This window comes from Phyllostomus hastatus, unplaced genomic scaffold (assembly GCF_019186645.2).
Source record: "Phyllostomus hastatus isolate PE091 unplaced genomic scaffold, TTU_PhHast_1.1 phas_scaffold_55, whole genome shotgun sequence".
In the NCBI taxonomy this organism is placed as follows: Eukaryota; Metazoa; Chordata; class Mammalia; order Chiroptera; family Phyllostomidae; genus Phyllostomus; species Phyllostomus hastatus.
The window spans coordinates 14,609,913-14,632,553 of NW_025334035.1; the positions used below are offsets into that span (position 1 = coordinate 14,609,913).

Below are 22,641 nucleotides of genomic sequence, written 5' to 3' on the forward strand. Positions count from 1 at the left end.
AAAGTGCTAACCATCATCTGAACCTTTAATGAGTCATAATCTTTTTGCTGGTAAAGGTGTTGCCTCAATGTCAATGGCTGCTGAAGGCTTGGGTGGCTGTGGAAATTTCTTACCAAAAAAGAAACACAAAAATGAAGTTTGCTGCATCAATTGACTCTTCCCTTCACAAGCAAGTTCTCTATAGCATGAAATACTATCTTGATGGCATTTTACCCACAGCAGAACTTCTTTAACAACTGGAGTCAGTTTTCTCAAATCCTTTGTTATCATTTCAACAATCTTCACAAAATCTTCACCAGAAGCAGGTTTCATCTCAAGAAACCATTTTCTTCGCTCATCCATATGAAGTAACTGCTCACCCATTAAAGTTCTATCAGGAGATTGCAGCAGTTCAGTCCCATCTTCAGACCACACATGTAATTCTTGTTCTCTTGCTATTTCCACTACGTGTGCAGTTACTTCCTCCACTAAAGTCTTGAACCTCTCGAAGTTATCCATGAGAGTGGCATCCACTTCTTCCAAACTCCTGTTAATGTTATACTCTGACCCATGAATCACAAATGTTCTTTTAAAAAAAAAAAGATTTTATTTACTTATTTTTAGAGAGGGGAAAGGAGGGAGAAAGAAACGGAGAGAAACATCAATGTGTGGCTGCCTCTCCAGCGCCCCCTACTGGGGACCTGGCCCACAACCCAGGCATATGCCCTGACTGGGAATCAAACCAGCAACCCTTTGGTTCGAAGGCTGACACTCAAATGAACTGAGTCACACCAGCCAGGGCCACAAATGTTCTTAATGGCATCTGGAATGGTGAATCCTTCCCCAAGGTTTTCAATTACTTTGCTCAGACCCATCCAAGGAATCACTATCTACGGCAGCTGTAGCCTTATAAAACATATTTCTTAAATGATAAGACTTGAAAGTCAAAGTTACTCCTTGATCCCTGGGCTGCAGTGTGGATGCTGTGTTAGCAGGCATGAAAACAACACCAACCTCATTGTACACCTACCTCTGTCAGAGCTCTCAGGTGACCAGGTGCATTGTCAGTAGCAGTAATACCTTGAAAGGAGTCTCTTCTTCTAACCATAGTCTCAACAGTTGGACTTAAAAGATTCAGTGAACTATGTTGTAAACACATGTGCTTACAACAAAGTCATGTAGGCTTTGTTGTTCCATATATAGAGCACAGGCAGAGTAGGTTTAGCGTAATTGTTAAGGGCCCTAGTGTGTTCAGAATGGAAAATGAGCACCGACTTCAACCTAGTCACCAGCTGCATTAGCAGCTAACAAGAGAGTCAGCCTGTCCTTTGAAGGTTTGAAGCCAGGCACTGACTTCTCCTTTCTGGCTATGAAAGTCCTGGATGGTGGCCTCTTCTAATATAAGGCTTGTCTACAATGAAAATATGTTGTTTAGTGTAGCCACCTTCATTTACTGTCTTAGCTAGATCTTGTGGTTACCTTGCTGCAGCTCCTACATCAGCACTTGCTGCTTCACCTTGCACTTTTATGTTATAGAAAAGGCTTTGTAACAGGGTACAGCCAGGGACCCTCCTCCCCCACCACCAGAGAGGGGTTTGTAATGGCATCCAGAACTCAGGGTGTCCAGGAAACATTAAAAATATAGGATGTCCTCACCCCCTCAAGTCTGAACTGGGGGATGGGACACATGAAGCAGGGCCATTGAGAATTGTTCTGCAAAGCACCGGTTTTGCAAATAGCCTCAGGCATATTCATTTAACATCTATAACTTTTAACTGGTTTCATGGATATGTTAAATAGTTGGGGCCCTGCTTGGAGCCAGGGAGATAGAAGTGATTTCAACCCATGACCAGGCAACTCCTCCTAGTTACAGTGCCTGCTTAAGAGCTTGGAGATGATTGGCTCCACACCATGGGGCCATGCCTGCTTGGACTTACTTGCCTGCTTGGACTTACTATGGCAGCCCAGAAAAGCTGGAAAAATATGGGAATGTTGGCAAGTGTAACCAATTATGGGAGGAGTTGGAAATGCAGCTACAGAGGAAGACTGGCGCTGGGATTTAAAACCCAGGTGCAGCAAACATGAGGAAAAAAGGGACCACGAGGCTTTGGGTGCTCCCTTTTGCCATGTGGCTTAGGAAGCAGTAGAGAACTTGCAGGGAAGAAAAGGGGTGAAAGAACTCTTGCTGGTGGGCTATGAGAAAGTGCCACGTGGTTTGGGATTTCCTGGTTTGGGATTATCCCAGCAACATAGCTGATGGTGATAGGAACCAAGGGAGGCCTGCCAGCTGTGCACAGATTACTGGGAAGAACCGGGGACTGCCTAGGCCATGCACTTCTATTTCTTTTCCTGAGATATGGTACCCTGGGCTGGGCAAAGAGGGGAAGGAAGGACTGTGTGTATTTGTGGGTGTTTTAAGGGACTTTGGGATCTCAGTGAAGACATTAAGTCATTACTCTTACGTCTGTATAAATTCTGAATAAATAATTCCTTTCCTTTTCACCAATCTCTGGCATTGAGAGCTGTAATTCCCTGGCAGTGGGCAAGGGAAACCTAGTATAGGGGGACCCCAGGAGAAGGGGAGCATCCATTTGGTAATAGTATTTTGTCCCTGCCCGCCTCCCCGGTCCATCCTGTAACAGCTTCTTTATCTAAACCTCATGAACCAGCCTCTGCTAACTTCCAACTTTCCTTCTGCAGTTTCCTCACTTCTCTCAGTCTTCACAGAATTGAAGAGAGTTAGAATCTCACTCTGGATTAGGCTTTGACTTAAGGGAATGCTGGGGTGGTTTACTTTTCCATCCAGACCACCAAAAATTTCTTCCTATCTTTCTTAAATAAAGCTGTTTCAATTTCTTATCATCCATGGGTTCCCTGGAGTAGTATTTTTAATTTCCTTCAAGAACTTTCCTTTGCACTCACAACTTGGCTAACTGTTTGGCAACAAAAGGCCTAGCTTTCAACCTGTCTTGGCTTTTGATTTAAAGGATGTCCAACCCATGGCCCACAGGCTGCATGCAGCCCAGGATGGCTATGATGTGGCCCAACACAAAATCTTAAATCTATTTAAAACCTTTTTTTCGCTCATCAGTTTTCATTAGTGTCTGTGCATTTAATGTGTGGCCCCAAAAAACTCTTCTTCTTCCAGTGTGGCCCAGAGATGCTAAAAGGTCGGACACCCCTGAAAGTGAGAGTTGTGCAACTCTGCCCTTCATTTGAACACTTACAGGCAATTGTAGGATTAGTATTTGGCCTAATTTCAATATTGTTGTGCGATGTTTCCCCCCAAAATAAAATTAAGAATCCCAATGTGTCACTTGAGACCTCTCCAATATTCCCTTGAATCCCCTTCCTATCTATGTTTAGAGGGAGCAGGACTGAACCATCACTACTAGACTGAGGGAGGCCTATAAAGAAGAGGAGAGATGAGTGAATGGTGGGTCAGTAGAGCAATCAAACACACATAGTATTCATTGATTAAATTTGCTGTTTTATATGGGCAAGGTTCCTGGCACCCAAAAGCAATTACAATAGTAACATCACAGATCACTATAACAAATATAATAAAGTTTGAAATATTGTAAGAATTACCAAAATGTGGGAGACATGAAATTATCAAATGGTATTAGGAAAATGGTACTGAATAAATAGGCTTGCTTTCTGTTTTCTGCATGCTTGCCACAACCTTAATCTGTAAAAACAACCTGTCTCTGGGAAGCACAATAAAGTGAAGTGTGATAAAAGGATGTATGCCTGTAATAGTCTGGCATAATGTGAATTATGACCGCAAACCAAAAGCAAGGTGGGGGTAATAACTATTTGGAGACATAAATTTTTTGAGGTATAATTCACATCCATACAACACACCCATTTAAAATGTACAATTCAATAGTTTGTGGTTCATCCATCACAACAATCAATTTTAGAACATCTCGTCACCTCAAAAAGGAACCCTGTATTCTTTAGCTATGACTTCCCAAACCCTCTGTCCCAGCCCCCACCCCAGCCCCTGGCAACCACTAATCTACTTTCTGTCTCTAGAGTTGACTCCTGTGGACATTTCCTGAATGGAATCAGAAACTATATGGTTTTATATGAAATAAGCAACTGGCTTATTTCACTTAGCATAATGTTTTCAAGGTTTACCCATGTTTAGCATCTGTCCATATTTCATTTTTATGGCCGAAGAATATCCCATTGCACAGATGTGCCACCGTTTTGTTTTTTTTTCTTCTATCTATTCTCCACTTGCTGGACATTGGGCTGTTTCCACCTTTTGGTGGCTGTTAACATCCTCATACATTTGGTGACTGTTCTGAAACCTCCTTTAAGAACCCAAAGAAGTAAAGACCACTATCAATCTGAAGCTTGGACAATTAGCTCCTTAAAGCCAAAAAAGGGAAAAAGGGTTGAAGAGGATTTAGAGGTGGGGAGGGGGTCCTGAAAGGTTCCTTATAAGTAGCCTGGGGGTTGGGCAGCTCCAGCTACATAGACCAGGCAGAAGCTGGAAACCTGCACAGGCCTTCCCACAAAGATTTGCTTACCAAAAAGGACATGGAAGGGCTGGCTGGAGAGGCAGGAGCAGGGAGCCAGAAAGGAAGAAGGGGTAGAAAACATGTTTTCTTTAACAACAATGGTAGTGTAACTAACAGATCCTAGTCCATGGGGACAGCTCTCATTAACATTAAAGACATCAGCTCTGAATGGTGTGACTCAGTGGACTGAGTGCTGGACTGTGAACCAAAGGGTCACCAGTTTGATTCCCAGTCAGGGCACATGCCCTAGGTTGTGGGCCAGGTCCCCAGTAGGGGGCACTCAAGGCAACCACACTGATGTTTCTCTCCCTCTCTTTCTCCCTCCCTTCCCCTCTCTAAAAATAAATAAAATATTTGTAAAAAACAAAACATTAAAGATACCAAAATTCCTGTCTAGTCACCAAATCCAAGGGCCAGGACTAGGGGAGCATTTTAATTCCAAAGAGAAGAGGCAATTTTCCTGAAGCAGATTGCAAGTGTTGATCCAAGTTTCCCAAAAAATAAAGTTAAAAATCCCAGTGTGTCCCTTGAGACTTCTTCAAGATTCCTCTGAATCCGCTTCATGTCAACATGTTTAGAGGGAGGAGGACTCAAACATCACTCCTAGACCACAGAATCCTAACCTCCCTCTCCATCCTAATTTTCGACCCTAGCCCCAAACCCTCTATCTCCAAGGAGAAGGGCTCTCCATCTGGCCACCTCCATGCCTCTTACTCATGTGTCTGAATACCAAGCTCCAGGTCACATGGGGTTTGGAAATTATCAAGCACCATTCAGTAAACGGATGAAAAAACTGGGGTCATCTTGCCTCCTGGCCACAAAGTAAATCAGTGGCAGGGCCAGGAGAATGACCTGATCCAGGCTGTAAATCCTCACCTGGGAGGATTTACACAGGGGCGACCTGGCAGGCACTGTAGATGCTCCAGCCTCCAACCTAAAATATTCTAGTCACTCTGACTTCTCCCTTTGGAAAGCTACAGAGCACAGTGGTAAAACATTTTGTATGCAAAGCGACTTCTTTTTTCAAGTCTCAGACTCCTCTTACAGTCAAAAGAATGAAAGCTACCCCACTGTTTTCAAATGGAGTCCCTACCACATGCTATGTACCTTACTAGCACTTCATTAGGCCTCAGACAGCCCTAGGTGGTAGGAAGTAAGGGTGGGTTGCCAGAGGAAGCAGGCACTTGTCTGCAGTGGCCCCCTTGTCACTCTCCGTCTGACACCCTAACTCGGGTATCAGCCCAGATTCTGCACTTGCATCAACTCCGTAACTGGCATACTCACCTCGGCTCCTATCAAAGCATTCAGGCCTTCATGAAAATGGCCCAAGTCCCAGAGACCCTTTGGGGTCTATGAGCCAAATCTATTTTTATAAAAGTATTAAGTCATCATTTGCTTTTTTCACTCTCATTCTTTCACTAATTTAGTATAGGGTTTCCAGAGGCTACAGGACTTGATAATGCAATGGATTAAATGCAGATGATATGAGAATCCAGCTGTCTTTATGACAGATGCTACAGAGATTTGCAAAAAAGATAAAATAATATGACTTTTCTCAAAGATTTTTGTTTTGGAAAAGCTACTTTTCTGAATACAACTGTTATATATGTGAACATGTAGCAGGTTTATTTTTAAATGAATTAAGAAATATTTTTTCAATTTCTCAGTTTTAATTTCCAATGCAGTAAATACCATATTACATAAACAAAAGCCTTCTGAGGGCCTCAATAATCAAGAACTAAAAAGGGTCTGCAGAACAAAATGTTTAAGACCCAGTGACCTAGCCAATTGCCCCACCCCCACAGCAGTACACCCTCAGGTCATAACTATCCTGTCCTGCCCCCACAACACCCTTGCTTCTCTGGCTGTTCTACCAGCAATGTTGCTCCAACCTGATTACACTTCTCTGGCTCTGTCAGACCAAATACAAATGATCCTTCAGGTGTGTCTCCAGGTTTCTACCTAAGAGTCCTTTCTCCTCAACAGCACTACCTTAAAAGGCCGCCTCTCACACCAGACCTGCCCCCCGCAGCTGTATCACAGTCCATCTAGAAAATGAACAGGTTCCTCCACACACCAAGCCGAGAAACCCTCCAGTGAACAAGGCAGACCTCTGCCACGGAGATGAGGGAAAGACAGGGGGCTAAACCTCTATGCTGGGAACACCTCCTTGTGGGGCCCCTCCTCTGGATCCCAGCCACTAAAGCTGAAACACGGGAAACACCAAACAACTTAGGAATTTTGAATACTGTATATATATTATATATATATATATATATGCTACTTAATGTTCTTTTGTAAACATCAAATATTTCATTACATTAAAAATACTAATGCAAGGTTAGAATAAATCATTGTTTTTCCAACAGTGAAGATTCCCAGAGGTTGTGCTTCAAAGGCCACTGCAGAACGAGGGGTGGGGCACGAGGGTAGAGTGAGGTAGTCTCACAGGAGCGCCATTTCTCCTTCCAGCTTTCACATATGTGAGCTCCACATTCCATTTCAAGGAGCTCCATGTTCTACAGCTAAAAAAATAAAATTTGAAAACTGGTGACAAAGTGGCAAACAGGCCAGATGAGGCCTTTTCCCTCTATCTGACTCCACAGGATGGGCCCTCTCACCACCAGCTCCCCACTCACCTCCCCACTCTGCAGTGCCCCAGAGTCTCCCCATGGTGTCTAGCCTTCAAGTCCCTTACACCTCAGCCCCCTTCCCAACAATATTAAAGCCCCAACTTAGCTCCTTCTTGGCAGCTCAGCTGATCTTCGAGTTAAACAAAAGAGGAGTGAATGAAGCTCAAAGTGGCTCCACCACCCCTGCACACAGCCACATCTGCCACCACCTCAAAGCCATGTAGACAGTGCTTGCGACCCTGAGGGTGGCCCTGGGCTGCAGGTCTATCTTGGACCCCTCCAGGTGAGGAGCACTGAGCTCTGGGCAGCATTGTCCAGGTTCCACCATCCCTCCTGTGCCTTCTCCACTATCCTCCCACCCAGTAGGATGTAGTGCTGATGTCTGACTTGATGCACTGACTCAAAACACAGCATTAACAGAATTACCACTGGACCCAAGAACCACCTCATATCTCTACCCAGAATAACAGACAGTAGGTGTTAGAACAAACACATGTTCATAGCACCACTACTGTCACCAGCCAAAAGGTGGAAACACCCCAAATGTCCATTGACAGATGTACAAAAAAACAAAATGTACCGCACCTTTACAGTGAAATATTAGTCAGCCATGAAAAGCAATGTGGGGAGTGGTAGGGGAGAAATGCAGACAACTGTACTTGAACAATAAAAAATGTGTACTGACTCATGCTACCACATAGATGAACTCTGAAAACATGCTGTGCACAGGAAGCCAAGCAAAAGGTCACATATCCTATCATTCCATTCTGATGAAATTTCCACAATAAATAAATCCCTAGAGACAGTAAGCAGACTGGTGGTTGCTGAAAACTGGGTGTGGGAGCAGGGAGAATAGCCACTTAATAGTTACTGGTATTCTTTTGGGGTGATGAAATGTTTTAAACTACAGAGTGGTGGTGTTTGCACAACACTATGAATGTGCTAAATACAACTGAACTGTACTCCCTAAAATGGTTAATTTTTGTGGTGTGAGTTCCACCTAACCCCGCTCCCCCCGCCCCACACACACAGAGCTCACTAGATCCCAGACACACAGCTGATGGCCCGCTCTTCAGTCTCCCCCTTACTCCCCAACTCAGCTGCCTGCTCAACCCTCTGCCCATACACATACCCTGAAAGCCCGACCCACGCCCAGGACTTCTCCTCTCTGGACTGCAGCAGCTAAAGAGAGAAGGGGGAAATGACATTAAAAAAACCCTCTACCCTGTTTGGTCTTAACAAGGAGCCCATAGCCATGGGATTTTTGGACATGATATCATTTGTGGCAGAGAGAGGAATGTTGGAGAATGCATGGGGACAAATATCTGGGATAACAGCTTTCTTTGCATGAAAGAGTTACACCCTGTCACTCAAAAAGCAGTGCTTCCATTAAAAACAGGTAGGAAAAAACAGGTAGGAGAAATCTAAGTTCAGCCCAAGCCTTATCCTCCAACCATACCCTTCCCAGCATACCCACACCCTTCCAACAGGACAGCCCCTACCCCCCTGGACACAAAGGACCAAAGGCCATACACACACTAATCCAGAAGGCCCCGCTCATCTGACTTGGGTTAGCATGGGAAATGGTGGAAGGAGGAGTCCCTGGGTCAGACTGCCTGGGTTTGCATCCCAGGTCTACCACTTAACTGTACTGCCCTTGGGCAAGTTACAATATCCTCTTTCCATCTCAGTTTTATAATTTCTCCACTTCATAAGGCTGCTGTGAATATAAATGAGTTAATAGTGTCCTGGCACTCAGCAATTACTGTTTGCTATGAATGGCACCACCATCTCAATAAATATTCCCAGAGCATGTCAACTGCTCCTTTAAGTACAGGAAAACCTCTGCACCATAAAAGGCTGTATGGCCAGGCTAGCTGGCCCAGCTCCTCAAAGAGGACTTTTAAGCTCACAGAGTTTCTAGGCAGGAAGGGAGATGTAGAGACTGAGAGTCAGGGGCTCTTTGCTGAGATGGCATCTCCCTGTTAGAAAAGCCTGTTCACAGGCTTTTGAAAGGAGCCAGTTCTACTTGTTAAGATCCTAAGGAGGGTCCCTTGGCAGAAAGCTGCACTGCACTCCCTTTGTAAAGGATAAGAAGGCAGCGGGGAGGAGGCCTAAAGGACCAACCTAGCTGGCAGAATCAATGCTGGGGACCAAAGGGCCAAGACATATCTTGGCCAGATCTCCTGCCCACCTGCCCAGTGATTTGGGACTGGACCTGGCTCTTCTTTATCTTCATCTGGCCATTTCATCCAGGCCCCAAGGTACAAGGGCTTTGATTCCTAGATAACTGCTCCCAGGGACACCAGTGGGATAAGCGGCTTCTCTTAATCCCTCTACCTTACTGATGGCAACTCAGACACTTCCAATGGAAGTGACTTTCTGACATCAGGATATGCCTCTGCTATTTATAGGACCTGTACTGTGCACTTCCGTGGGCATGGCAGGGGCTCCAGGGTGGCTGCCAATCTGGCCACTGTACCCTGAAGCAGCACTGCCCTCTAATGTTGGCTCTTGGGCGGATGGCACCTGTCCTCTTTATTTCCTGCCTACTAAAAATTCTTAAAATCGATTAAATCTTACATTGGGTTGGCCAAAAAGTCCATTTAGTTTTTTCCATAAAATAAGACACATTTTTCATTTTCATCAATAACTTTATTGATTTGGATATTTTGAGTATGTTGGCTATCTCCCATGTGGTATAACGTTGATTGTTCTCAATTAATGCCTCAATTTGACTGCTATCAACCTCAACTGGTCTACTTGACCATGGAGCCTTATCCAGTGAGAAATCTCCAGCATGAAATTTCATAAACCACTTTTGATATATTCAATCAGTCAGATCACCTTCTCCCTACACTGCACAAATCTTTTTTTTTTGTTTCAGTTGCATTTTTACCTTTCTTGAAATAATAAAGCATAATACACCAAAAGTGTGTCATATTTTCTTCCATCTTCAGTATTAAAATGGCTGCACAAAAATTCTCCAATTTTAATAAGTTTTTTTTTTAATGCACGCTAATACGACAACTGTCACAATACAATCTAACAAAACTGTTTGGAATGAAGTTAAAGACAAGTAAGCACTGGTAGAGCCATCTACGGAAAAAATTAAACAAACTTTTTTGTCAGCCTAATACTTTTAAACAAGGCTAAAAAATCAAACCCAAACAAACAAAATGACTATGGCCTTTTCAATCCCTGGGGGCTAACATAAGGAACTTGCTAGGGTGATGCCAACCAGCACAGTGGGAGAAGAGGCAGCCTGGACTTTTGTTCCATGGTGTGGGGCTAGACAGAAACAGAGGGTCAGCTGTCCCACAAAATTACAGAGGCAGGTCCCCTCTCTGGAGCAGTGCTTGCAAAACAAACCTCATTCACTGAGTGCCCACTATATACCCAAGCACTTACAAATTCTGCACTTGCTATTTTTTGTACGGTCTACCATCCTCACAGGCACCCCAAAACATGGTTTTCAGAGGAGGAACATAGACATAGACTGAGTAACCTGCTCAATTAGCATTAAAATGGAGCCAGAATGTTAACCCAAATCTGTTCTGAAAGTCTCCCCCACACCGCAATTCCATTTTACTTGAGCACATTTAAATGAAAAGTGGAACTGTGTCACATTTCTAGGTCAGAGTGGGTGCCCAGACAGTAGATAACTAAACAGCCCAACTTTACTGAGGCTGAGGCTCTCTGCACCCAGGTCGCTAGAAAGGCTATGGGTGTGGCATCCAGAGACCCGGGAGACGCAGGCTCTTTCTCTGGTTCGAATGAGACTGCCAGCAGCCACTGCCCAGGCCCCTTCAGCTATGGGCCAGGACTAGTAGGAGGTTAAGAGAACAGGTCTGAAGGTGCGTTAAGGAGCCTTGCTGTCCTGCCTGTTAAAACCTGTGCTTTAGGACCTACAGAAATCAAGGACACAACAATTTCCGGATTGTGAATTCCTGTTTCAGGGGGAAAAACAGTACTTCCTGCTCAGGACTATGCCAAAGTTATGGTCACTACCATAGACCAGCAGCCTGTGTGGGGAATATGGGATACCCCAAGGCTGAAGAGATTTCAGAACCTGCACAAGACCTGCAACATGTCCTGAACTGCCAGACTCCCCAGATAGCCCTACATACCCTAGCAACTAAGAAAACCTAATCAGAGTAAGGCCCTGTTTTTTATAGCAAAGGTTATCAGAAAGGGAGGCCAAACAAGACTTTGGAAAAACCACAATGGCCTAGGCAGGTCATCGAATCTCTGAGCCTCAGCGGCTCCATCTGCTCCATCTCCAACTGGGGGCAATCCCTCACTTGCTTAATGGACAGAGATCACCCAGCCCCTGCAGGCCCCTGCTCCCATGGCTAGAAATTGGAAGTCCATTAAATAGCTCTGATTTATTTTGCAATACCCTAGCCTTCTACAGAAACAGTACAAGTTTACAAGTCAAAGTGGCCTTCCCAAGGAGAGGGAGGACAGATTCCTGGCCACAGGAACACTGGCCTAAAGCCTCATGGGACCAAGTTCTGTATTGCAGCCCCATAGCTAGGCAGCTCGGTGGCCTTGAGCAGGCCACCCAACCTCTCTGGTGGCCATCCCACCACCAGCCTCACTCTCCTCCCCAGCTGTCAAGGGCAGAATGAGTTCATGGTATATAACACTTGATTCAGTGCAGCAGAGGCTCGGGAGGATTCGAGAGGCCCCTGTGCTCCCTCTCACTGCCAGCAGCCCCAGTGACTTGGGCAGATCATTGTCCAGCCAGGGCAACATGCAAACACCAAACTGAGCTTGAGGAGAGGAAGGACCCAGAGGCTTACAAGTTTCAGGCAAAAAAAAGGCTGTGGTTTCATGTGAACTAGGATGACCCTGACTGAAAAAAACCAGTGAGTAGCCTGGAAGATTCCACTTCCAGTCTACAGAGACAAAATGCCAACGAATCAACACAGTGGCTCTCTTACTCCCAAAGAAAGTGATAATACGATGGGAGCAGTGGGGCTGGGCATTCAGGGGTTCCATCCCAGGACAGCTGTGAAACCACCTTGGATGATTTCATAGAAACCTCATAGGCTAAAAATGGAAGAACCACAAAATATAGAGAAGTGACAGGAGGCCGCAGGGATGAGATGCAGAGGTGGCCAATCAAGAAGCCAAGCTCCAGGCTCCTACCCCATGTAGCCCAGAACCGTGTTGCTTTTTTTGTTTCACTGGAATTTCCACATGCAATTCCTTTGAGTAAAAGACTCCAAGACTTAATGAAAATTTGAAAACCACTGACATGGTCCAACTCAGTCATTTAATATGGGAAAGAAGCTTAGAGAGTGAGTTTCCAAGGATAAATGAAAAGCCTGTTTTCTCAGGTTGAATGCTTCCAAATTAGCATTCAGTGCTCTTCACACCTCTCCCTGCCCACCTACCCTCCCCACACACAGCATTATGGGGTCACAGTGAGTTACTTCCCTGTGTCTCTTTTCCCTGGTTGCAATGTGCTCTCCTCTCTTTCAAGGCTGAATGGCAGCTTGGGAAGAATTTAAAGATAAATATTCCAAGTGAAATTTCTTTATTTCCGCTAATCAACGTCAGAGTCCTAGTAATCAGGAGACAGCCCAAAGAAAGGCTATTCCCACAGGCATGGTCCTCGGGATGCTTCCTGGAATATTAATTACCACAAAGGGGGCTCAGCGACATCCACCGACCTGGCCAGCACCCTCCCTTCATTCCATTAGCACAGCACACCACTCCTAGTACACAGAATATGTGTGGGCACCCGCTTTATGGGCAGGAAACCGAGGCACAGAGAACATAATTGACCTTCCTCGGTCACTCTGCACGGTTTGTGCCAAGAATAGAACATAGGTCTTCCATTGTACTCCTTCTGTTTAGCAAGGGAAAAAGAATTCGGAGACAAAGGTCAAGTAGCAGGCTAGAATGCAGCTCAAGGCGAGGGCGAGGGGTGGGGGGGCAGCTAGGCTACAGCTGCAAAACACTCAGCAAAGACAAAGGGCTGTGTCAGATGCAGTTACCACATCCACCAATGAGCATAGAGGGGCACACCAGCCTGCCCCCCAGGTTCTCACTGTCCACAGGACAGGGCAGCTTGGCCCTGGCTGGCACCCTCCTCTCTTCCGTCCCTGAATGGGGAGCAGGTATCAGAGGCCCAAAGCTCTCAACCTCACTAAAAAGAACCACCAAAAATGATGTAACATTTAAGGAAAGAACCCCTAAAAGTTGGCAAAAAAAACCCCACAAAACACTAAAAGGGTGAGGGACACAAAGAGGAGTATCAAGACAACCAGTGTCTATACAACACCCCTGGAGGAGAGAAACCCACAAGCACAGCCAGCCCACCCTGTGCTTCACCCTGGGGTCTAAAGAGCCCGGCCATGGGCCAGGCTGCTGCAGTGACAGCTACATGGTCTTACACTGTAGGCACCTGTCACTTGTGGCTGTGGAGCCTTGGGAAGTGGCTGGTCTAAACTGAAAGGTGCCATAAAGGTAATATTGCACATAACTTCTTTACCTGTTGAAATGATAATATTTGGGGTATGTTAAGTAAAATATAATTAACTTTACCTGTTTCTTTTTACTTTTTGACTATGGCAACTAGAAAATTTTTTTTAAATATATTTTATTGATTATGCTATTACAGTTGTCCCATTTTCTCCCCTTCACTCCCTTCCACCCTGTACACCCTCTCCCACCCACTTCCCCCCCTTTAGTCATGTCCATGTGTCATACTTATAAGTTCTTTAGCTTCTGCATTTCCCATACTATTCTTACCCTCCCCCTATCTATTTTCTACCTACATTCTATGCTACTTATTCTCTGTACCTTTTCCCCCTCTCTCCTCCTCCCACTCCCCTGTTGCTAACCCTCCATGTGATCTCCATTTCGGTGGTTCTGTTCCTGTTCTAGTTGTTTGCTTAGTTTCTTTTGGTCTTGCTTTAGGTGTAGTTGTTAATAATTGTGAGTTTGCTGTCCATTTGCTATACATGTTTTTTCTTTATCTTCTTTTCTTAGATAAGTCCCTTTAACATTTCATAAAATAAGGGCTTGGTGATGATGAACTCCTTTAACTTCACCTTATCTGAGAAGCACTTTATCTGCCCTTCCATTCTAAATGAGAGCTTTGCTGGATAGAGCAATCTGGGATGTAGGTCCTTGTCTTTCATGACTTGGAATATTTCTTTCCAGCCCCTTCTTGCCTGTAAGGTCTCTTTTGAGAAATCAGCTGACAGTCTGATGGGAACTCCTTTGTAGGTGACTGTCCCCTTATCTCTTGCTGCTTCTAGGGTTCTCTCCTTCATTTTTACCTTGGCTAATGTAATTATGATGTGCCTTGGTGTGTTTCTTCTTGAGTCCAACTTCTTTGGGGCTCTCTGAGCTTCCTGGATTTCTGGAAGTCTATTTCCTTTGCCAGAATGGGGAAGTTCTCCTTTATTATTTGTTCAAATACGCAACTAGAAAATTTTAAATTACATTATATGGCTGGTCTAACCCAGAGATTGGCAAGCTAAGTCTGGCAGGCCAAATCGAGCCCACTGGCTTTTTAAGGCCCAAAACCAAGACTGGCTGTTGTATTTCTAAATGGCTATATTATACTATATAAGTACCTATGTCAACCCTTTGATGTAGCCTGTTGGTCTACAAAGCCTGAAACAGGTGTCCCCAACCCCTGGGCCAAGGGTATATTAGGAACCAGCTGCAAAGCAGGAGGTGAGGGGTGGGGGGCCAGTGGCGGTGAGCAAGTGCGTACTGTTTCCACTTTGCCACCTCCCAACCCTGCCTCCCCCGCTGGTGGAAAAACTGTCTTCCATGTAAGCGGTCCCTGGTGTCAAAAAGGTTGGGGACCACAGACCTAAAATAGTATCTACTATCTGCCACCTAAAAAAAAGTTGTCAATCTCCGATCTAGACTCTAGAAACCAACCACCAGATATTCACTCCAAATAGTACAAGAAGTAGACAGGAGATTTGGGATTCAGGTGTGTGCACGCACGTGCCCTTGTGATTTTTGTACATTTTTTTTATTAAGGTAAAATTCACATAACATAAAATTAACTATTTTAAAGTGAACAATTCAGCAGCATTTAGTATATTCACAATGTTATGCAGCCAGCATTTCTATCTCGTTCTAGAACATTTCATCACCACTGAACTAGAACCCCGATCCCATTAGCAGGCACTCATCCCACCCTCCCCCAGAACCTTGACAACCACTAATATGCCTTCTGTTTCTGTGGGCTTACATATTCTGGATATTTCATATAAGTTGAATCAATTCACTTTACATCATGTTTTTGAGGTTCAATTATGTTGTAGCATGTCTCAGTACTTCATTCCTCTTTAAACTGAATAACATTCCAATGCATGGATATGCCACAATTTGTTTATCCATTCACCCATCAATGAACATTGGGGCCATTGCTATGTTTTGGCTACTGTGAATAGTGCTGTTACAAGCATATGCATAAAAGTATTTGTGTTATAATCTTGGAAAGAACTTCATAAGCATGAGATTAAAACTACAAACTATAAAGGGACCCATGAAAATTTAACTGTGTTCATGTTTAAAACTACCATATGATAAAGAGAAATAACAATACATAAAAATTTAAAAAGACAAGTGTCACGTTAACATCTAGAGCAGGAGTCAGCAAACTATGGCTCACAGCCCAATTCCTGCCAACTGCCTGGCTTTGTAAATAAAGTTTTATTGGAAACAGCCGTTTCTCATTAGTTTACGTGTTGTCTACAGTGACTTTGCACGGCAGCTTTTGCACTATAATGGCAAGGTTCCATAGTTGCCACAAAGATTATATGACCTAAAAGACTAAAATATTTAGTATCAGGCCTTATACAGAAAAAGTTTGTGGACCCCTGCCCTAGAGTATGTACAGAAAGCTCCTACAAATCACTGAGGGTACCATGGGGGTTGGGGGGAAGGAAATAACCCAATTTAAAAAACAGGCAAACAACAGGAACTGTTAATGCACAAAAGAAATAAAATGCATTCAAGAAATATTATAAAAAGAGGCTTAACCTCACTGGTAATTAGGGAAAATACTAAACAATTAAAACATTTGATAATATCCAACCCTGGCAATGGTATGACACAGACGTTTTAGAAGGGCAGTTTGGTGAAATCTATAAAAAAAATGTAATGCACTTGATGTCAACCCACTCATTTTTTTAAGTATTTGCCCTCAGAGAAACACCTGTATTTATGCAGGCTCACATACACCCAAAAGCATTTGGAAAGTTGTTCACTGAAGCATGTACTGTTTATAACAGCAAAACCCAGAATGATTTTAGTACATTTTTATTTAATACCATAAAAAGAGTTGTAAGACGTGTTACCAACCAGAAAAAAAATAATGCTGCAAATAGGTCCATACAGGTGCAGTTAAAAAAGGCTTTAACTGAGTATTTGAGTCCATCTGTACACAGAGAAGTGCCTAGGGGAGCTGAAGGGTGAATGCTGGCCTGTGGACAGGGGTGGGACTAGAGGGTGCCAGGACAAGTAACAACAGACTGTTGCTCATTACTCATCCTGGATCACTCCAAATTCCAGTGGGGAGGAAAGAGTAAGGAACTCCTCTGCTCCAAGTCAGTAATCTCAAGGTCCCTGGTGGGATACCCAAGGCCTGGCCTCCTAGACATCTTTTGTAACATATCATCTTGACATGATTCTCCTCACCATGTGTTTATGGGATGGCCACTGTAGCCCCTTAATATGAGTAGGGGACAGAACAGTGGATGAAGAATCCTGACTGTGTCCCTGCACTGGGCAAGCTGCTACCTTCTCTGGGGTTCAGTGTTCTCATGGTTAAAAGTAGTTTGGCTGATCTTAAATCTCTTCCAGGTCTAATTCTACAATGCTGTTCCTGGGAGAGGTTTCTGGACCTCTCTGGGGGGAAAACAAACAAAATCCAAAGCTGTGGAAAAAAGCTCGAGTCTCAAAGAAATGTCTGCCCCTGGGACGATGACATCCCAGGGCAAAAGCCCATCTCACTGCCTCACTGATCTCAGTGCCCTCACCTCTTAGAGAGGAGGTAGCCTTAATTATCGCTGATCTATCTTCTAGTCTTGATGGTCTAAAATAAACTCAGGGCAGGGAAGGGAGCAGGAAGCAGGGACTTGGGGGAGACTGATGGGAATCAGTTGCTTGAGGTTTTCTAAAGGAGCCATGAGGATGAGAGTAGTAAGGCGGGGTGGGGGGACACAACGGATGCAGAGAGCAGCTAAGGCTGTTGGCCAACAGCCCTGAGTCTCCCTCCTCTTTTCAAGAGCAGTTTCTTCCTGAAAGATCCCAGAAGGTAGAAGGCTGACCTGATCTCACCCAGCACAAACAACGCCACTCATTATTTCAGAAACTACCATTCCAGTTGTGCCCTGGAACTTAGGTCTGTTTTAAAACCCACAATTCAACTGTCAGTACAGTGAAAGAGGAAAGTACTTTAAATTCGTGACCCCACTCCTTTGAATCAAATAATAGACTTTTTAAAATTTCTTAACAGATTTAACCCAAATATGAAGATTCCATCCTAATTTATCTAAGCTTAAGGATCAGAAAATAAGTACCCAATTTACCAATTTTGGCAGCTGCCTGAAATAACCAGTAAACTCTCTCAGAATAACCCTTGCTGCCCTGGTGGGTAACTCAGTTGGTTAGAGCATTGTCCCCACATGCCAAGGTTGTGAGTTCAATCTCCAGTCAGGGCAGATACAAGAATTAACCAATGAATGCATCAATAAGTGGAACAACAAATTGTTTTTCTCTCATCCTCTCTCTCCCTAAAAAGAAGAAAGAAAGAAAAAAAGAAAAAAAAGAACAAAGCTTCCCAAGATCAGGAACTTCCTAAATCCAAGTTTACTATTCTATTGGTGGTTTTTGTTTGTTTTTTAAATTGTAAAACAAAGTCTAATATCAATCCTTCCTTTTCAAAATAGCCTGGTGAGTCAGGTAAGCCAGAGATCTCTACTCTCAATTTATAGAAAAAGAAATTAACAATACAAAGACAAAAGGGACTGTTCAAGGTCACGTAGCTGAAAGTGACAGCCAAGACTAGAAGCAAGATCTCCTGACTCCTGGTCCAGGATCCTCATCACCACATAAACTGCTTCCCAGAAAAAGGCATCCAGTCAAGAAGAGGTAATCTCCCTTATAAGCCCAACCCACAGCACAGAACACCTTACCAGGAAGCAGTTCTACCCTTCCCAAGCTGACCTGGCTCTTCTGTCCTAACAATCCTATGACTTTGCAGCCTTCAGCATTGGGTTAAGCTTTTTTTTTTTTTTTTTAAGATGAAAGGAGTCTTTTCCTGGCCATTGGGAACCTGACCTCAGAGGAAGGCATTAAGTCCCAGCACAAAACTCTTGCCCTGCCACACAACTCTCCACTTTCCTCAGCTACATAAACAGGTCAAACCCTGTGAGTACTTAAGTAGCATTAAAAACAGCCAGGCGGATGAACTTCAAAGCGTTATCTCCTTTCTAGGGGTTCTTCTGAAATAGTAGGGGCTTAAACTAGCCCCCCCAACTCAGAAGGAAATGGACAAAGAGCTCCCTTGGCCTCCTCATTCAGGAGCACCAAAGGAAGCTCTGTAAAGGAATGAGACTGGTGGAGAGGGCAAGGAGGCACACAGACTTACCCCAAGGGGTTGCAGACAAGGCTGCTACAGGAAATCCAAGAAATCCGAAAGTCCCCAAGACCGCCAGAGTTCCAGAGAACCCAGGAACACAGGCAGCTCAGGCAGCAAGGCTCCCAAACGCCAGTGGGGACAACAGCCCAACTTCCTGGGGAGCTGTTACCAATACAAATTCCCTCATCTCCTACATCACTCCAGGGATGGAGGGTGGGAGGGCAGGACTCTGTATTTTTAAAGACTGTGACTCTGAGGCAGGTTTGGGAGCTCCTGAACTATCCTAATGACCTCCTTTGACAGATAAAGCAAGAAGCAAACCGACTTTCCGCAGGACCCACAAGTCTCCTTATTCCTTGCCAAACGACTGGAGAGCTGGGCCGGTCGAGGCGGGGAGCAGGGAGGGGGAGCCCCAGCCCTACGGCCTCCAGTTTAAGTTCAAGAGCAAGACCCTGCTCTGCAGACTTCAGGACCCTTCACCTCTCGAACCACTGACACCGACAACGACAAACAAGGAAGGCAGTCCGGGTCTGGTAAGGGGAAGCCACAGTCCCCCGGCCGACTGGGCCCCTCTGGGCAGACAAGTCTAAGTTCGGTCCTGAAACAGACTCTGCGGGGGTCCGGTAAAGCAGCAAAACATCCTAAAGCGCTTTGTTCCTAGTAAGAAAAACCAGGCATTTTTGAGTCACCCAAAAAGCATGAATCACACGGCAGGGCTATGGGAACGGGAAAGGATGTTATTTTTCGGCATACTTGAGGATTTTCCCTTTGTCCCGAGTCTATCAATACACTTCTCGACCTCCCCCCAACTCCACCCTCTCCCTCCCCCAAGGACTCACGCACATTTTCCCTAGGAGCCTTCAGATGCACCCCCACCCCCGCCCGCCTCGGCAAGAGGGCACCGTCTGCTCTCTTTACTGTAGCAGGGCTGTGGTCTCACAGGCGTAGGGACCCGGGGGTGGGAAGAGCGGGGAGGCGCCGACGCCCCGGGCGAGGCACTCGCGCGCTCCACGGCCGACCCCTTGAAACACCCAGCGCGGCGTCCGCGCGCCTGGTAACTTCCAGCCCAATGGGGACGCCGGCCGCACTGCGCTGGGCCCGGGTCTCCGTCTCCCGGGCAGCCCTGGGACCCCCGCCCGTTCACCTGCGTCAAGTCCTCGTCGTTGAGCAGATGCGACTCGCGAGGCTTGAAGCAGTTCTGACACTTGCTCTTGTTGAAGATGTTGGCCTGGAATTTCCTGCACGGGTTCTCCTTGGCCGCCGACATGGTCGGGGCGGCGGCGCGGCGAGGCCCGACGGCCCGGTCCGGCGCGCTCCGCGGCGGACAGCGGCTGGAGGGGCGGCGGCACCATGCACAGCAGGCTTGGGAGACTAAGGCCGGGCGCAGAGCGAGCGCCGCGGCAAGCCCTCGCCGGCCGCCGCCTCACAGCCGGGCCGCAGACACAGGCCAGAGCGCGTCCCCAGCAGTCAGGGTGGCTTCGCGGACTCCGGGATGCAGGCCGGGCCTTTCCTCGCACAACAGCACTGCGTTGCACGGTATGCCCGGGCACCTCCACGCCGGGCCCTGAGCCCCAGGCCCTCACAGAGCGCGCGGTCCCCGCCGCCCGCCCGTACAGCCACCGCCCGGGCGTCGGGAGCCCATGGACGCGGCCTTCTGGGCCCGCTGCCTCCCCGCACTCAGGCCCGCCTCTCAGGTACCGGGTCGCTGCGGGTCCCTGCAGTCGGTACCGCCGCCAGCGCCCCAGGCACCCCGCGGCCGCAGCAAATGGTAGCGGACCCTCACGCACTCCCGGGGCTGGGAGGGCGGGTGGGCGGGCGCAGGGGAGGAGGAAGCCTGAGCGCCAGCGCGAGGGGCGGGGCCGCACCCAGACGGGAACGGAGGCCTTGTAGACCAATGGCAGCGCCCAGCTTCAGCTAACAAAGAAACCCCTTGGCCAATGGAAACCAGGGGCGGGGACAAAGGGCAGCCGGGTGTAAGGTATCTTGTGTTTGCGAGGTAGGTGGGGCGCCGGGATGGGACGTTCAGGTTTGGTGGACTGGTGCCGCGGCCCTCAGGGTCCTGACAGCTGCAGGGGCTGGGGCGGGAGCGGGAGCGGGAGCCTGCGGGAGGGAAGGGATGGAATCGACCTCGCGGCAGGCTCTCTACAAACCTCTTACTTCCAACATTGACTTACGGCGACCATCTGGACATCCCAGCCCAGCCTGGAACGGATTGCTTTAACACCTACTATGTGGCAGCCCTCTCACCTCCATCGTAGAAATCATACTCAGCATTCCATACGCATATCCATTAAAGTTGCACAGTCTCTCTATTGTCATCCACATTTTACACACGAGGAAACTGCGGCGCAGAAAAGGTAAGAAATAGGAGGTAGGGTTTCAAGGGATGACTGAAAGAAGATGTCAGCCTCCAACAGCTGTCAGTTCTATTATAGGAGATTAGTGAGGGCTGACTCTGCGCCAGACCCTGAAGTAGGGCCTCACTCCCATTAGGTGCTTGGGGAAATTAAGGCTCAGACTCCCGAATTAACTTGTGCAGTCTCCTGGCCAAAAGACCACCTGGAGAAGAATGTAAAGGAGGCACAGGCAGAATATTCAGGAGCTCAAAGAGGGGAAAATGCGCTCTTTGCGAATATAGGGGCGCTTCAAGGGGGTAGAGAAATTTAAGCAGATAGTGAGAGGTTGAGGAAGAAGGAGTAGGACCGAGAAGGCTAAAAGACTTCATGACTGCCAGATCATTTAGGACCTTGAATTCCAACCTCAGGCATATAAATATCATCTTGCTGGCAGCCAGGAGTCAACCGCTGAAGTCTTTAAACAGGGTGAATGAGCTAACTCAGCCCTTACAGAGGAGGTGACATTGAAGCATGTGTTAGTGGCAGCGACAGCAGCTGTTGCTTAGGGAATGGGAAAGTTCTAGGAGAAGCAGCGAATGCTTCCAGAGCTCTGTACTTTTCCACTGATCATCTGGTGAATATCTCAGAGTGGTAGATTTCAATTTAGTAAGATGCTTTCCTCCAAAGGCAACTAAGGGAAGGTGGATCAAAGTCTTGAGCAGCCTGAGGGAGAAAGAGCAGCTCTACCCCTCACTAACTCTGTGACCTTGGGTAAGTCGCTTCACCTGCCTGCTGCCCCAGTTACCTCATCTACACAATTGGCATGATTGTATGGTTGTTGTGAGCATTACGTGATATAATGCTTATTAATTTGTGAATCTAAACAAAGGGTATTTATTGTACTATTATTGAAAATTTTTGTTGGTTTAAATCTGTGCCAAGTGTGTGTGTGTGTGTGTGTGTGTGTGTGTGTAGTGGGGTAGACAGACAATTCTTGCTTGTATAGAATACTCAGAAACTGATACCAGTGGTGGCCTCTAGGGAGGGAGCTGGGTGGTTGAGAGGTGACCTACTTTTACTTCTCACTGTTAAGTCCTTTTGTTCCCTTTGGATTTGGTATTGTGTGAATGTACAACTTGTTTTAGAACAATTTTTAAGAGTCATACCCATGCCTCAAGGCCAACTCAATGGCCACTTCCCTTAAGAAAATCCTTGGCATGTTCTGCTGAAGTCAGTGGATACATCCACTCCCTGCCTTGCACAGGACGAATCCACAGCTGGGGTTATACAGAAGCATTCGATTCAAGCCTGCCTGGAAGAAGCTTGCACTTGAGCAAGTAGAGGAACAGGAGGCAAACAGACAATTTAATCCAGAATACTATGGAGGTCCAGACTAGGGCACACAGCTGCATACACAGCTTCAGGGACAGCTCCTTAGAGGAAGCAGTGCCTGGGCTGATGGAGTAAGACCCAGCCAGGAGGAGGGAGAGGGAAGGCATTCCAGACAGGTGCTCAGGGTAGAGTCT

The 22,641-nt window shown here is 46.3% G+C and overlaps 1 protein-coding gene across 5 annotated transcripts in view; it reads right to left on the bottom strand.

Annotated features, from left to right (window-relative positions):
* The window catches only part of LOC123809196 (myosin phosphatase Rho interacting protein), a 171,970-nt gene extending 151,391 nt beyond the window's left edge, over nucleotides 1–20,579 (bottom strand). For all 5 annotated transcript variants that reach the window (XM_045824110.1, XM_045824111.1, XM_045824109.1 and 2 more), the window contains exon 1: nucleotides 19,924–20,579. In XM_045824110.1, coding sequence (XP_045680066.1) covers nucleotides 19,924–20,046 — 123 coding nt within the window. In that variant the 5' untranslated portion in view covers nucleotides 20,047–20,579. The remainder of the gene's footprint in view (nucleotides 1–19,923) is intronic.
* Between the last annotated feature and the right edge of the window lie 2,062 nt (nucleotides 20,580–22,641).